The sequence below is a fragment of the Hydra vulgaris genome, chromosome 14 (assembly GCF_038396675.1).
Source record: "Hydra vulgaris chromosome 14, alternate assembly HydraT2T_AEP".
NCBI lineage: Eukaryota > Metazoa > Cnidaria > Hydrozoa > Anthoathecata > Hydridae > Hydra > Hydra vulgaris.
Genome location: NC_088933.1, coordinates 23,167,127 through 23,184,564, shown reverse-complemented (window position 1 = coordinate 23,184,564; position 17,438 = coordinate 23,167,127). Strand labels below are relative to the sequence as shown.

Genomic DNA, 17,438 nt, shown 5'->3' with positions numbered 1-17,438 from the left:
ATCTTGAATCTAATCACTTTCTGACCATCAATATGGATTTCGATCTTCTCGTTCTACAGCTGATTTGCTAACAGTAATAACTGACAGGTTTTATCGTGCATTAGATGAAGGTGGAGAGGTTAAGGCCATCGCTCTTGACATTTCAAAAGCGTTTGATAAAGTTTGGCATGCTGGTCTTCTCCATAAGCTTTCTTCTTATGGTGTATCCAGCAACATCTTTAAGATCATTGAATCCTTCCTTTCCAATCGTAGCATAAAGTTGTCCTCGATGGACAACACTCTTCTTCTTATTCTGTAACTTCAGGGGTTCCTCAAGGTTCTATCCTTGGCCCTATACTCTTTTTAATTTACATTAACGATCTTCCAGATATTCTCACATCTAAGGTGGCATTGTTTGCAGATGATACTACCATTTATTCTTATCGTGATAAGAAGCCAACACTCTCTGAATGCTTGAAGGGGGCATCTGAGCTTTAAAAGGATCTCACTTATGCTACAGCATGCGGCTCACAGTGGCTGGTGAACTTTAATTCAGATAAAACTCAATTTTTTTCAGCCAATCGTTATCGCAATAATTTAGATCTTCCTATATTTATGAACGCTGATGTACTCGATGAGTCACCTACTCTTCATCTTCTAGGATTAACTCTTACTTCCAATCTTTCTTGGAAACCATATATCAAATCCGTTGCAAAATTAGCATCTGCTAAGGTTGCATCTCTTTATCGAGCTCGCCACTTTCTTACTCTGGATTCTGTTCTCTATTTTTATAAATCTCAAATCCGGCCTTGTATGGAATACTGTTGCCATATCTGGGGCGGATCTTCTAATGATGTCCTTTCTCTTTTAGACAAGGTGCAAAAACGCATTGTAAACATAGTTGGACCTGCTCTTGCAGCCAACCTCCAACCATTATCACATCGTCGTAATGTTGCTTCTCTTTCTCTTTTCTACAAATACTATAATGGGCGCTGCTCTAAAGAGCTAGCGTCTCTTGTGCCATCTACTAAAATTCATTCTCGTGTTACTTGTCATTCAATTAAGTGTCATCCTTTTTCTGTGACTGTTCCTAAGTGCTCCAAAACGCTTATTCGTCTAGTTTTTTTCCTCGAACATCAGTTCTTTGGAATTCGCTTCCTTCATCTTGCTTTCCTGATTCATATAATTCGCAATCTTTTAAATCGTCAGTCAATCGTTATCTTGCTCTAAAACCTTTATCTTTTCTCTTACAGTAACTTCCAACTTTAATTAGTGGCTGCTTGCAGCCTTGTTGGAAGCGAAGGAGAGGTTGACACAATGCAGTTTTCAAGTGAAAGTCAAACTGTAAAACTTGATATATGTTTTAGTATGTTTTAACATTACATAACTTAAAGTTTACATACATTAAATATTTGCATACACTTTCGTTCACATTCACATATAAAATGAAGCTGCTGCAACTCTTTCTCGCCATTACCTTGGTTGCAATGACTGCCAAGAGTTCTGTGTCAAACTGGCTCCAAAGGGCACTACTACTACTACTACTACTACTACTACTACTACTACTACTACTACTACTACTACTACTACTACTGCTACTGCTACTGCTACTACTACTACTACTACTACTACTACTATTAAGTTCAGTATTATTATATAGATAATTTTTAATAAATCTATTAACTAGTTTACAATAAAACTATTGTCCTACCATAAGGTCTTTTTATATACCATTTATATTTACATTATAAAAAAGTTTGTATTAAAAAAAAAATGATTAAAGTAACATACTTGAGCATTTATGAAACACTTCGGTCTTGTCATCATTTTCAGCACAAGGAATATACATCATATATAATTTAAGAGATTTCTAAAAACTATATATATATATATATATATATATATATATATATATATATATATATATATATATATATATATATATATATATATATATATATATATATATATATATATATATATATATATACAATAAACGTGTGTTTATATATATATATATATATATATATATATAAATATATATATATTTATATATATATATATATATATATATATATATATATCAGGCCTTGTTATGAGATTTCGTTGTGGAACGGAAAAGCATAACACATATAAATGTAATTCAACAAAGCTTACATATTTACATCGTTAAAAGGTAAATTGCATCAATAGAGCTTTTTAAAGTACCACATCGTAATTAAATCATAAAAATTAAATTATTCAGAAAAAAAATACTTTAACTCCATTTGTGAAAAGTTTTTCTTACAAAAAAACGCTTTTCTGTTTCTTATTTAAAAAAAAAAGTTTTTAGATTATTTTCCCACATTTTAATCTCTCATGGAGAGACTCACTTTTTTATGTAATGTAAATAGAAATTTACATTCCTTCAAAATTAAATTAAAACTTTTAATCTTAAAACTATATTAAATTTAAAGTTGTGTAACTAAAAAACTTTAAATGAAAAATGATGAAAAGTTTAAAAAAAAAAAGATTAAATTAATTAAATTGATTAAATGATTAAAAATTGATTAAATTAAATAAACTGATTAAATGATTAAAAATTTAAACTTTAAAATAAATAAGTTAAAAAGTTTAATCTTAAAATTTTTTAAACTCAGACTGAATCTGAGTTTGGGTATTTTTAAGCATAAAAAAAATTTATTTAACAGTTTTTATTAAAAAAAAAAATTATTTCGCAATTGCGGTGAAAATGTTTTTTAAAATAATTAATGTTTTCTAAATAACTGCTGCTTAAGCAATGTCAAAAAACAATTTAAATATTCCAATTGATAAGAATTTTAGCATAATGTAAATGGCTTAAGGCATAGGAGGATTTCCATTTCTGTGAGCAATTTTTTTATTTTTCTTTGTTTTAGCAATTAAAAGCAGGGGCTTAAAGCAATATGCATACTATTATGATTTTCTTAAAAAACATTTATAGCAAAAATATTTTTATCATATTTTAGGCTACCTGAACAAATTAAATACCTATAAATTGTTCATTTTATTTTTCAGCATAATAATATCGCTACAGTTTGAAAATATACAACAATTTTTAAAACACTATACTTTAGCAAGAAATAATTGATAACTGTCATTTCTTATTAAAAATATATTAAATATGAGTCGTAGAAGCATAATATTTCACTTAAAATACTCAAAAGCAATTTATTTTTTTAAAATTATCTACATGAAATTAAGAAAAAAAAAAAAATATATATATATATATATATATATATATATATATATATGTATATATATATATATATAGCCCTCGGAATTAGGGTCGGCATTCGGCAATGCCGACCTAACTGCCCACCTAGAAGTCTTTGAGGTCGGGAAAAAATTGCCGACCTCGTTTATATGTTTTATGGTAAGACATTTGTATTAAATTTTATTTGCTGACCTGATGCCGACCTCTAAAAGAATGAGGTCGGCAAATAACTGCTGACCTCATTTTTTCTGATTCCGAGGGTTGTATATATATATATATATATATATATATATATATATATATATATATATATATATATATATATATATATATATATATATATATATATATATATATAACACTGAAACTTATATTCTTTGAGGAATTAAAGTTTACTCATCTAGTAACTTAAATTTCAGTTATTCTATTCTGTGCGTGATTCCGCTTCAAATTTGATTTATTCTTTGTTAACATTATTAACAATACCATTTTTTGTTTATAAAATATTTATATAGGTTAGAATTGAATGAGAGCAAATTGGAGATTGCCAGTTTTATTATTATGAAAATAATAGACAAAACATATATGAGTTTTTGTGCTTGACCTTTTGGAAATGCCCATAGGTAAAATCGCCATTTTGTACATAAAATGTGTTCAGCATAACAGCTTCTTATCAAAGTCTGATCAAAACGGGTCTATTCTAGATCATTATCAACAGCATTGACCATATTTGGTCAATGCTGTTGATAATGATCTAGAATATATATATATATATACATATATATATATATATATATACATATATATATATATATATATACAAATATATATATATATATATATATATATATATATATATATATATATATATATATATATATATATATATATATATATATATATAGCTCTATAGATTGTTGCATTTGGGAGTACGGAAGGAAAAAAGTGATTATGCCAACAAATACGTCACTTTTAATTACTTTTGACTTTTGTCCAACGTTTGCTTGTTGTCAGAAAGTTAAAACCATTAATTTAATTACAAATTATTTGTTTTTTAAAAAAACCGCAAAAATGCAAATTTAATTGATCAGAATGTTTTTAAAAGCATAATGAATGTTTTTAAAAGCATACTGAATGTTTTTAAAACATACTGAATGTTTTTAAAACATTCTGAATGTTTTTAATAATATAAACAATGTTTTTATTTTTATTTTTTTAATAAAATGTTTTTATTTTTATTTTTTTTTTAATAAAATTTTTTTATTTTTACTGTAAATCATGGGAGGAGTGTTGCTACATGGACTATCCTATAGCCTGACTCACAACGGAGTGCTGCTACATTGACTGACAAATAGTCTGACTCGCAACAGAGTGCCGCTTCATCGACTATCTTATAGCCTGACTCGCAAGGGAGAGCTGCTACATCAACTGAGGTTTTTGTTAGGGCAGGCAGTCTATCAAGTAATAAAAAAAAAGTTCCATCTTGCATTTTAATTTTTACTTTTTGTCAATAAAAAACGGAAAAACTTTCTGACAACCAGTTAGGAATTTTATATATATATATATATATATATATATATATATATATATATATATATATATATATATATATATATATATATATATATATATATAAAAGAAGCATTATGCTCTTTGTATTTTACATACAAAATGGTGATTTTACTTACATATTAAGCTAATTACCTGTTTACCAGCTGATTACCAATTGCCAGAACTTTTTCTAATCTGCATATTTAAACTTGTCTTTTGATATAGTTTATGCAAAAAATATTAATCAGTAATTGTTGTAAAAAAATATTTTCAATTAGAAAATAATTTATATATATAAATATATATATATTTTTTTTAATTTTATAAATCTTTATTTAAAATTGAATAGCATTACAAGTGATGAATTGTACAACTTTATCTGTCCTTTAATATTAATGGTTTACTAAGAATACAGAGGAGGAACATATTATTTATGCATTGAAAAGGCAGTAGAGCTTCCAATATTGCTTGGGAGGTAGAGGTCACTGATGCCATCACAAAGGATACGGAGGTATTTTTGAATAAAAGTTTTTTGGTAAGTAGTAGTTTTTGAGGTGTTAAGAGCATACGGGAATCTATTAGGGTTTCTGCTGTTGGTTTGAGTTAATTTAGTGGTTATTGGATGGCATGGGTCTGCAAGGATCTTTTTGAGCATATTAATACAGATCCTGTCAAGTAACTCTTCAATGTCAAAAATAATATTGAAGCTGCTTGAATTGGTTACATCAATTCCAATAACTTGCAGGGCATTTTTATGAAAATTTTGTACCTCTCTTTTTGCAGTAGCACTGCACAAAGTGAGAATAGGAGCACTATATATCAAGTGGCTAATAGCACAAGATCGGTAGACCTGTAAAAGGTTTGGCTGAGTGTGTGTCTAATTTGCTTAAGACATTTTAGCAGATATGGTACTGATTTTATATTGTTGTGAACTTTTGTCCATTGTTCATCCCAATCAATATTCTCATTGAGCATGATTCCAAGGTATTTGTGGCTGCTGACTATTTCAAGTTCAGTATTATTGCGTACAATGGATGGTAAAGCTTGAATTTTGGAGCATCTAGGAATAATTCTTATGATTTTACATTTTGGGCCATTAAGTTTCATTCCGTTTACCTTAGACCAAAGAGCGACGCTATCAACAATGGATTGAGGTAGGTTGGTAGGAACTTTATCACCAATTATATAGGTCAGTATGCCATCAGCATATTTTTCGAGGATGGTTTCAGGTGGAATATAGATATAAATAGAATGAACAGGATTGGACCTAGAACACTACCCTGAAGTACACCTGCTTCGATACATTTCCAGTCAGTGGTGTGATCATTTGTTTTAATTCTTTGTTGACGGTTAGATAAGTAACCTGCGATCCAAGAGGTGAGCCAGCTAGGTAGAATGTTCACTAACTTTAACAGTAACTTGTCATGACTGACAAGATCAAAAGCTTTTTTGAAATCAAAGAATATTGCATAAATTGATTTGTTGTTATCTTTCGCATGACTCCAGTCTCTATAATTTGAATAATAGCGTCCATCATACTTCGGCCTGGAAGGAAACCAAACTGTTTGTTTGAGACCCATAAGTGCTTGGTCTGATGGACAATGACTATGGTAATAATATGTTCAAAAACTTTACATAATGCGGATGTAATGGCAATTGGTCGATAGTCATTAGAGGAGTGTGGGTTAGAAATTTTTGGAATCGATGTTATGTTTGCTGGTTTCCATTGGTCAGGTAGGTAACTGTTTTCTATGAGGCGGTTGAATAGGATGCAGATTGATGAGGCGATTTCAAAGCGAGCAGATTTGAGTAAAAACGGAGAGAGATCATCTGATCCTGAGGAACCTTGTCTGAGTTTGCTGAGTTGGTTGGCAATGTTATTAAGGGTAAAAATAGGGGTAGTAAGTGGGTTTGCCTCTTGGTTAATGAAGCATGAGAGGCTGGGTTGTTTCTTGCCAGTCCAAACATTTTGAAAATGATCATTTAATTGGTTTGCTAGTGTCTCAGAGATAGGGGTGGTGATTTGATCTTTATCAGCAAGACTGATTTCACGCTAAAAATCTGTTTTTCCAGTAGTAAAACGCCTGTTATAGATTCTTTTTCTTTTGGTAATTAGTTTACTAATTCAATTTGCAAGTGCTTTCCACTGTTTGTGGTACCGGCAGAAAATAAGTTGTTGACACTCTTTTATAAGGCCTTGAATAAGTGGTGTCATCCAAGGCTTAGGGTTAATGAGCGTTGTTGATTATAGAGGTTGGCAGATGTCTTGGGCAGAGAGTATAGAATGACAAAAGTTGTTGCAAACAACTTGTATTTCATATGGTGAATCAACTAAGATTTCAATATTGATAGATCGTATCAGTGCAACAGTGTCAGCAATTCTACCTGACCAGAAAAGAACCTTGTGGGGAACCGGACGAGTAGATTTATAGAGATTTAGAGGAGGTTGACTAACTACAACAAGGTGATCTGAATTACCAAAACTAGCTAGGGTATTCGACATATAGCATTTAGGGGCGTTAGTCAAGATGATGTCAAGAATAGATGTTTTTCTGGTGGGGTGTGTATTGAGATGAATGAGTTGGTGAGAACGACAAATAAAGTCAGCAGGGCACCCATTAAGATCCCCTGCAAGAAAAATTAGTGGTTTGTTGCTGATTGTGCAACGAGTTATGGCTGGTTCAATGAGTTGTGCAAGTTGATAAGATGCATTGTGCTGCTCACTTATAAACCAAACCGGGATATAGGCACATATAACTAGGCAAGAAGAGTTCCCGGGGAGTAATTTTGGGTACACATAAGCAATTGTTAGTTCGATTTCTTGTTTAGGCACCAAGTTAAACGAGTAGACTGTAGTTAATTTTATTTTTTCTATTTTATCTGAGTATTTTTTGTTTATAAATATAACAGTACCACCACCCATGCGATCTTGACATTCAGTGCTTATACAAGTGTAATTATTATTGATTTGAGAAAGAATAATTTGCTTACCACTGGGGTTAAGCCAGGTTTCAGTTAAACAGGCAATGTCAATGTTGGTATCTATGAGAAATTGATTAAAAATCTCAATTTTGTTGCAGATTGAGCGTATATTAGTGGTACAGACGGTTGGTAAGCAATTGGTGTTGAGATTAATGCTAGTTAGTTGGAGTGGAGCGAGAAGTAAGGGCACCGCAGATCTTGATGATTGCTCCATCGTAAATGCCCCAGTGAAAGGGTGCTTCAGGGTTATCATTATGTAGTTTATCATTATGAATGCTGCTGCCTTTGCATATTTGTTACTCAAGTTCTCTTTCAGCAGGAGACAAGTCAGGACTGACTCTGTATGTCTATATATATATGTATATATATATATATATATATATATATATATAACATATATTATATATATTATTATTATATATATATATAATATATTATATATATAATAAATATATAATACATATAATAATATATAATATATTATATATATATATATATATATATATATATATATATATATATATATATATATATTTATGCATATATATATAAATATATATATATATGTATGTATGTATGTATGTATATATATATATATATATATATATATATATATATATATATATATATATATATATATATATATATATATATATATATATATATATATATATAATACCAACATGTAAGGTATATAATACTAAAATTAGCATAACTTTAGATAAGAATCAAAGCTTTGAACTAATAAAGAAATTATCAAACAAGCTTTTACAAAGACAAGCATGTCTAAATATTTTTAATTCAATTTAATTTTTCAATTCAACTTTTTTTATTTAAAGTTTTTGTTAGATTTAATAATCCTCCTATGTTTTAGGTTTTCCAAAATTGTCAACCTCTGAGAATATAAAAAGTTTTAAATAAGTTAATCTTAAATATTCAGATTTAAAAATATTCAGTTCAAAAAGTGTACTAATTTATTATTTATTATGTTTTTTTAGAAAGTTTACTAAATAACGAACAAACAAATTTGCAACTATACAAAAAAAAATGTTATTGTAACTTTTGAATTATTTAAATCAACTTCATTATAATAATGTACTTCATTATATATACAACATGCACAATAATGACTTTATTTAATAGTGATTAGAGGAGCACCATGATACAAGAGCTGGGACAACCACTTTTATATGGTACAGTTACTACTAAAGCTATGTTTTGAAAAAAATTACTTCATTTATAATTATTAGGCCTGCTAGGGGTTGAATTTTGTGTTTATTTTTATGATAAAGAAATTTATTATTTTTTAAAGTCACTAAGTTTTAAGGCATGTTATTCAATGTCTTTTGGTAAGTAACATTGAAACAAAACCATTGAAAAAACAAGTTGATACTAAAAATAATGCAATTGTTTTCTATAAGTAAGTATGGGGTAATTTTATAAAGGATCCATTGTGTAAAAGGCAATTCTAAAAACCATTTCTTTAAATATTTATAGCCTATTTTTAAAAGATTTATGTAAATATAATACTAGTCCAATTGCGATACAAAGCTATTATTTATGGATGCCTAACTTAAGCGTCCATAAATAATAGCTTTGTATCGAAATTGTGTTAAATGTCATTCTTAAGCCTTAAGAATGACATTTCACACAATATATTATCTGGATTTATGAAATGTAATTTAGACCATTGGATGCATTATTTGGGTTATAACTATTAATTTATTTGTTTTTCAAGTAAAAAGTTGCCTTTACTCTAAGTTGTATACTTTTTATCTACTTTTTTAATAATGCTCAATGTTTGTATTAAGATACACCATGTATCTTAATACAAATTGATACCTTGATACAAATTTTTAATTTTACTTTAAATAGTCTCACAAGTTTAACCTGTTATATTCTGGACCAGAATTTCTGGTAATTAATAAATTTAATTTAGCAGGTATAAATTTATTTTACAAATTAAACCAGTCGCCTTGTAAAAAGACGCATTGAAAAAATTGTTACGAAGCAAAAACCAAAAGTATATCATGGTGCCCCACTCTTCCCTATTTTAATAGTGAATAATTTTTCTTAAACCATAAATGTATCAAATAAATGTGAACTACTTTAACTTCTTGCGGAACATTGTGCTAATCTTATTCTACTAAATTCATTGTCATTTAAAATCCTTATAAATAATTTACTTAGAATCACATGGAACATAAACCATGTTCGCATCCTATGGTAAATTAGTGCGCCTGCGGTGTGAATACTCCAAGTCCGCAATACACGATAATACTTGAGCAAAATAATATTACACATGTATTTACTTTAATGTTTTACTGACAAAAATCTGAGGGTACTACTATTTTGCTCAAGAACAAAATAGATAGGAATGGCTCACTGTTTACTCTAGGCAATAAAACCATATGTATTATCGGATATTCAAGAAGTTTTGTTAAAATAGGTAATCCAAATTCAATCCAAATAAGGGCAGGATTGAATAGTCTTTTACTTTAATAGGAATATCTTTATAAAACTAAATTGGAAATTCAAAATAGATAAAAACGTTTTGAAGGGGGCAATAATACCTAACATGCTACCTAAAAAGATCTATTTAGTTTCAGGTAAATATATTGCATGTGGAGTATTAAATCTTTTGTTACAGTTATTGAAACTTGTGTCATGGAAGGAACCTATCGCTCCTTCCGTGACACATGTTTTAAATGCCTATAACTAAAATTTAGAATTCTACTAACAATCTCTTTTCTGAAAATTTAATAGATATTTATATATAGTATGTCAGGTATTTTTTCCCCCTTCTAAACGTTTTTTTTTTTTTTAATTTCCAATTTAGCTTACAAAGGTCACGCTTTAGTTTAAAAAAGGCCTTTTGAAAAACAAGATTTTTCATTCCTACCCTTATTTGGATTGTCAAGCAACATTTTATAAATAGGGACGTCGAAAGCTTTTATGACGCCCGGGGCAATGCAGCAATTAACAATCTTATAAGTATGTGTATTTTTAAAAAGAATTTATATTAAAGGTACAGTTATATAAGTTGATTGCCATGTTTTTATTATTAATACTAGTGTCCAAAGGAACTCTTGTTCTGTAGTGGCTCTGTAATCTTTTTTTTTTTTTTATCAACTTTTGTTTGCTTAAAGGTCGTTCACCTTCTGGGACAGATACTGGCATTGTGTTGAAAGTTAATGATATTTAATTTTTGATTATTTTTGGGAATCTCATGGTAAAATCTGCATTTCCAGTTTCATTGTGATTTTGCTATATTCATTTCCTTTGCCGAAAATTTTCTTTCACATCCGCTCATCATGGGTCGATATTAAAGCAAAATCAACGGCTTTATGGCAGCAGTAATTTCCCGAGGTCGTTTTGCAATTAGTTTTATAACGGCAATCTGAACTGACCGTCTGATAATTGAAAGATAATCGTAAAGCAAGATTTATCCATCTAGTGGGACTGCAGCTGAAAACAAAAAGATCTTAGATCTTAGATTTTTTGAAATTTAATACAATAATCAATGAAACTAAAACCTAAAAAGTTTAATATTGATGAAGAAACGCGACACCAGGCTGACGGTTAACATTGCTGCAGCCAAAGTAGCATGATAAACATACTTTTAAAAAGAGTTTACTGTAATTGCACCAATTACATCTTGCGCTAATTTATTCCAAAGGTTTGCAACGTGGCTTTTAAAAAAGTCCTGATGTTCTGGATAACCTTTGCTTAGTTCGGGTTTTAAACATTTTTACTTAAATTATATGCTTAGTTTAATGAGAAAAGCTCAGAGAAAAGCTAAAAGATGTATGATATAAAATTCAACCAGTTGTAAATGATTTCCAATTTTGTATTGCAGTATGATTTTAAAGCGTTCATATGGACCAAATTATGATTTGAGATGATTTATGACTGAGCAGACTTGCACACAAGCCTTGAGATGCGGAAATGACTTTTTGAGACACCCAAGCATGTGTAGTTTGGATAAGATTTAGTGTCTTTTATACTTAATTAAAAAAATAATTTTTTTACTTTTTTTTGTAATTAAAATTTTATCATGTTATATAAGGTTGAAAAGCAAATTTCATTTTACACAGAGTTGGCTAATAAACTGTAAGATTTGTATTGCGCAGGTACTATATTTTTCGTTTTTTGTGTTTATTTTTTTACTATGTATTGCTATTCCTGGATAAAGATATAGCTGTTAACGGGTGGATAAAGATATAGCTGTTAACGGGTGGATAAAGATATAGCTGTTAACGGGTGGATAAAGATATAGCTGTTAACGGGTGGATAAAGATATAGCTGTTAACGGGTGGATAAAGATATAGCTGTTAACGGGTGGATAAAGATATAGCTGTTAATGGGTGATGCGGAAGTTATCGGACAAAATAAAAACGTCAATAACTTATTTATAAATAAAAAAACAAACTACTATTATATTTTTTTTAAATAAAGCATTTATCTTTTAATAAAAATATATTATTTTTTATATGAAAAAACACCACCATCTGCAATTGATCTCAATTTTGCTCTGACGCCTTTCATATGCGACTGTACAAAGTTTAAATCAATTTCTTGTAGTTTTAATTTAATGCGATCAATCAAAACTTGCTCTGTTGAATCTCCCTCGTAAACCTTCTGTGCCGAATGTCCCCAAAAATTTGCAATTGGTTGTGCTTGAGGCACATTTGGGGGATTGGATTCTTTATCAACGTAATAGACATATTGGTCCATCCAATTTAGAGAATCTTTAGAATAATGAAAACTTGCTAAATCTGGCCAAAATAAATAGTTAAAGTCTCGATGATACTTGTGAATAAATGGAAGAAGTCGTTTTTCTAAACATTCATTAATAAAGGTTGATGAATTGATCGCTACAGCCTTGGAAGTGCGAAACAATGGCTCGGACATACCACGGTCAGATATGGCTATCCACATTAATAATTTTTTTGGGAATTTCTCTTTTCCTATAAAACGAACACTTTCTGGGCATGTCTTTTTGTTGTTTGTGTAGTATCCAGAATTTCCAGGCATGTTGTCCCCTGCAAAACAAAAGTATTTTTCGTCATCGATGACTAGAAGCGATTTTGTGTTATGGAGTTGGTTAACTAGTTTCCTGCTTCTTTTCTTTGCCTTTATTTGTTGTTCTATAGTGTATTTTGGAGTCTTTTCACGTTTTCTATATTTAATATTCATTTCTTTTAACTGACGACCAATTGTCGATTGATTTACACCGAATTTAATACCTATTTTTCTCTGACTGACCCCTTTTCGATTGTTGACAAGTCTCGTTAATTCGGCTTTCTTTTCTCTAGTTCAGGATGTCGGATGACCAGGGTGCTTTCTATCAGAAAACGATTGAACAGTTTCAAGTCTTTTTAGGTTATCATATATTGTACTTCGAGCAAATCCTTTCTTTTTTTTTTATTTTTATATTAGGTTTATTTACAAAAAACATTTTTAGTCGCTTTCGAAAAGATTCTCGTTCAGCTGCATTTAACCTCATTTTAAATAATTGTGTTTCAAATAATAAAGTTTATATTTTATAGAACGTTTATGTCTACGCATAAAACCACAAAAACTAATTATTATGCTCAAATAATGAAATTAGGATTTGTCCGATAACTTCCGCATCACCCGTTATATGTTTTCAATTCTGATGATTTATTATAATCGGTTTTTTGCAATGCCTAAAATGAAAGGAGAAGTTGTCTTTGCACGTTTTAAGCTCTGGTGTGCAACAAAGTTTTAAATTATTACAAATCTCTGGTAAACAAAACAAAAAAGCAACATTTTTATATTTGTTTTAAAGCATCATTTTTGTATTTCTGATTTTATTCTTTTTTCAATAAATGCATACTGTTAATGGACATTTCCATTTCTGTGCGTAATTTTTTTTTCTCTTTGTTTATACAATTAGAAGATGTAGTATTTAAATTGAAATACTCACAAACAATTTATTTTCATAAAACTAACTACATGAACCCAACAAATTTGCAACTTTTATGCGTGACTTCGGCGAGTAACCATACGTAGACTGCATCTAAACAATTGTTGATGATCTATGATACATATTGCAACTTTGTAGCTTTCTTGAAATCTTAAATAATGTATAAAAGTTTTTTTTCTTCAAAGTATACCATTAAAATATATATTTTCCGTGGAATTAAAATTTATTAATGTAGTAACTAAATTTTGCATTTTATTACTCTGTGTGTCATTCCGTTTTAAACCTAATTAATTCTTTGATAATATAACTTAGGTATACCATTCTTTGTTTTCAAAATGTTTATATAGATTTGTTGTCATGTTTATATAGTCAAATGAAAGTAAATTGCTAGTTTTATTAGTATGAGAATAATAGACAAAACATTTAAACATTATGTTAAACATTTGCGATTTTCCCTGTATAAATAGTAAAAGACACCCTAAATGCATTAAAGAAATTAAGATTATAAAGTTAACGTTTCAATTTTTAAAGCATGTTTTGGTAATAGATTATACTTTTGCATCATAGTATTTATTTGGTTTGATAAACTGCTTCCTCCAAAGTTGATACTATTTAATACCAGAAGGTGATCACAAAGCTTAAACGGAGAAGGGGGAGTAACTTAGTAATAATGATATTGATTTTATTTTTAAATTAACCGTACAAATGGTTAATAACAAATGAATCACAATTACAAAAGTTTTGATGAAAATTTGTAATTAATTAATTTATCATTTGAAATTAATTTTTTTTTTTTGGATAAACAAAAATGAGAACAATCTAAATAAAACTAAAAAAGGTATGCTATTGCAATCAAGATAAATTTGAATAAAATCAAAGGTCACGCCGCCTGGGACAACAACCCTGATTGGCGCCTTAATTTATCAAAATTTCTCTATATTATAAATGAAGGACCCCTTTTTTTTTTTAGGTACCTTTTTTTCATTTGGCGCCCCTTGGACATCTGCCGCCCGGGAAAAACTGTCCCTTTCACCCCTTTTCTATCAGCGGCACTGCCCGAGTAGTAGTTATGGTTGTTATTTGTTCGTAGGTTCAGTTTTTGAGAAAAAACAGATGTAAAAATATCAGAAACCACTCTTATTGGCTTAGTAATCTTAATAATTTAGTTTCGTATGAGTTGGTTCAATAAAATATTAGCGAAGGAGAGATGACAATGAACAAGAATGAAGTAAACATTTATCAGGGTTTATAACTGAGAAAGGTCTTGCTTTATACATTACACTTATTGCAGAATAAAATCTATATATAAAATGTTATATGCCTTTAGTTACTTAGTTTCAATTCTGAAAAATAAACTTTTTTTTAAATTGTGTATAAGTATAATTCTTACTATAGACGTTAAATGTTTAACACCATTTTTCAGTTTTCCTTAACCACTGTAAAATAGACCTTGCTTTAAACTTCCCGCGCTTTTAAACAACACGTAGTCTCTCACGCTTGGAAAGCCAGTGAGCTTAAAGTACAAAACTCTTTAAAGATAAATTTGGTATAAAATAATCATTATTGACAATAATCATTATCAAAAATCACATTTTCTCGCTTTTTATTTTATTTTTTGTGCGTATTTATATATATATAAATATTTGTGCGTATTTATATATATAAAGTTATTATATATTCACTTTTACTTTTACCTAATCTAGATATGATATTTCACTTTATCTTTTATATATTTTACTTAAAATATATATAAAGTTTTATATATTAACTCTTACTTTTACTCAATCTATTTATGATATTATGTATTAAACGATATTTTACTTTATTTATTATATATCTTTTGTAAACATTCATTTAATTTTTCTTTTATGTTATATATTCTTGAAGCAACTTTGTAAAAATTATAAATTGTAACACGGTGCTTGGTGATAAGGCAAATTATGCCTTCTTCTTGCTCCGGCCATTAACTTAATTGTAAATTTATGGAAACTGTCAAATTTGTTAAACGGCAAAATAAAATAAAATAATAATAAAATAATACTAATAAATATATAAGTTGAAAGAGCACATATGGATTTAAACACATATGCACACAAAAAATAAACGATTGTTAAAATACGAATCTATTTTAGTTTTGGCTTTTATTAAAAGCTGTTTTTTATGATTGATGTTTACTGTTAAATTTTTTATAATTGATTTGAAAAAATTAAAGTTGAAGAAAAATCGAAAAAAAAGGAAAAGACGAATCTTTGGATATATCCTTTAGGGCTGAATTCTTTTAAAGTAAGTTGTATTTTAATTAAATTATATTATAAAATTTGCAGTTTAAAATTTCTCATTAAAGTCTACAAAAGTGTATTTTAATTTGAATCAGTTACATTTAAATTTAGAATATTTTAAATGAATTAGTGTTAAAGGAAAGGCAGTGATTATTGTTTTATTGTTTGATTTTGAAATGCAAAACAAAATGATTATTCTAATAGTGTGATTTTAAAACCCACTAATGTAATTTTATCGTCAATTAACAAAAACAGTGTGAATACCTACCGGGAGAGGCCAAAACGTATTTAAGTGTCGATCTCATTGAGGCTAAAAATTTTAATAAAAGGATTAACGTTCATGTTAAATTTAAAAATTCTTTTTCCTTGTCTTTTTACATGCAAAATTTATTATGTCATCCTACGACAGAGAATTAACCATTTCATTTTCACAGGTGCAACATCCGGCATCCCATCGGTGATTACCGTAAAGTATCTTACTCCTCTGAAAAAATTTAAAAAGCACACTGCACAAATGAAGTTCACTTAATCATAAAATTGTATGTAATTTCTATTAGAGATAATGGGCCTGCTACAACCCTTATATCAAATATCTTCCAGGGTAGAGTTGCAAATATTTAAAAAAATTCTTTAAAAACGACTAAAACCGTCATTGTAACTCATGACAACTAAAGCAACACCCAGTTCTAGAAACTTTTAAATAATAATAAATAACTTTTTAGATGTTGGTACAAAGACAATTTTTTATTTATGAATTGTTGGAGGCTTATTCTAATTAATGCGACTGAAAAAAAAGTCATGTTTAGTTAGAGAAAAAAAAATCATGTTTAGTTAGGACAAAAAAGTCATGTTTAGTTAGGAAAAACACATTTTTTTTGAAAACTTGCATACCCTCAGAATATTTCCTTCCTCATTCCAAAATTGTAATAAACAACGTTTTAAACGGAGGGCCTGGGGAGAAACCACGTATTTTAGGCAAGTGCCTAGTTGGGCGTGGCAACCGGTTTAAACTGCAACCGGTTAACCGGTTTTTTGCTATCTACTAATTTGAACTGTAGTATACTCTATATTTATTTAAAGTCCTTAAGTTGTGTGACCATACTCAGCTATCAAATTGCTTATTTGTTTGGAACCAAAATCAAAATAACCTACCTCTTACATTTATCAACTTTTTTAATTATAAGGAAAATTGTAACTATATTCTACGATCTTCTTGCCACTTTAAGATATGTGTACCTATATATAGAACTGTTCATTACGGCTATGAATCTATACAATATAAAAGCATACAAACATGGAACAATCGCTATATATCGAACTAAAATAAAAGCAATCTCAAAATTCAAAACTGCTTTTTTCTTTAACTATTTTTTAGAAAAATATTGTTCATTCATTCATAAATTCATTAGCATTCTCTTCATTACTATCATTGCTATTATTACAATAAATATTATTATTC

General features: G+C 28.8%; 2 protein-coding genes across 2 annotated transcripts in view; both read right to left on the bottom strand.

Moving 5' to 3' along the window:
* Positions 1-4,976, bottom strand: part of LOC100206531 (dnaJ homolog subfamily C member 2) — a 42,341-nt gene extending 37,365 nt beyond the window's left edge. The window contains exons 1-2 of the mRNA XM_065818373.1: positions 4,919-4,976; positions 1,771-1,856 (exon numbers count right to left, since the gene is read on the bottom strand). Of these exons, the coding sequence (XP_065674445.1) occupies positions 1,771-1,831 (61 nt within the window). The 5' untranslated portion in view covers positions 1,832-1,856; positions 4,919-4,976. The remainder of the gene's footprint in view (positions 1-1,770; positions 1,857-4,918) is intronic.
* A 7,253-nt stretch (positions 4,977-12,229) lies between these two features.
* LOC136090982 (uncharacterized) lies at positions 12,230-12,946 on the bottom strand. Its single transcript, XM_065817964.1, has one exon. The coding sequence runs from the start codon at positions 12,944-12,946 to the stop codon at positions 12,230-12,232; it is 717 nt and encodes a 238-aa protein (XP_065674036.1).
* Between the last annotated feature and the right edge of the window lie 4,492 nt (positions 12,947-17,438).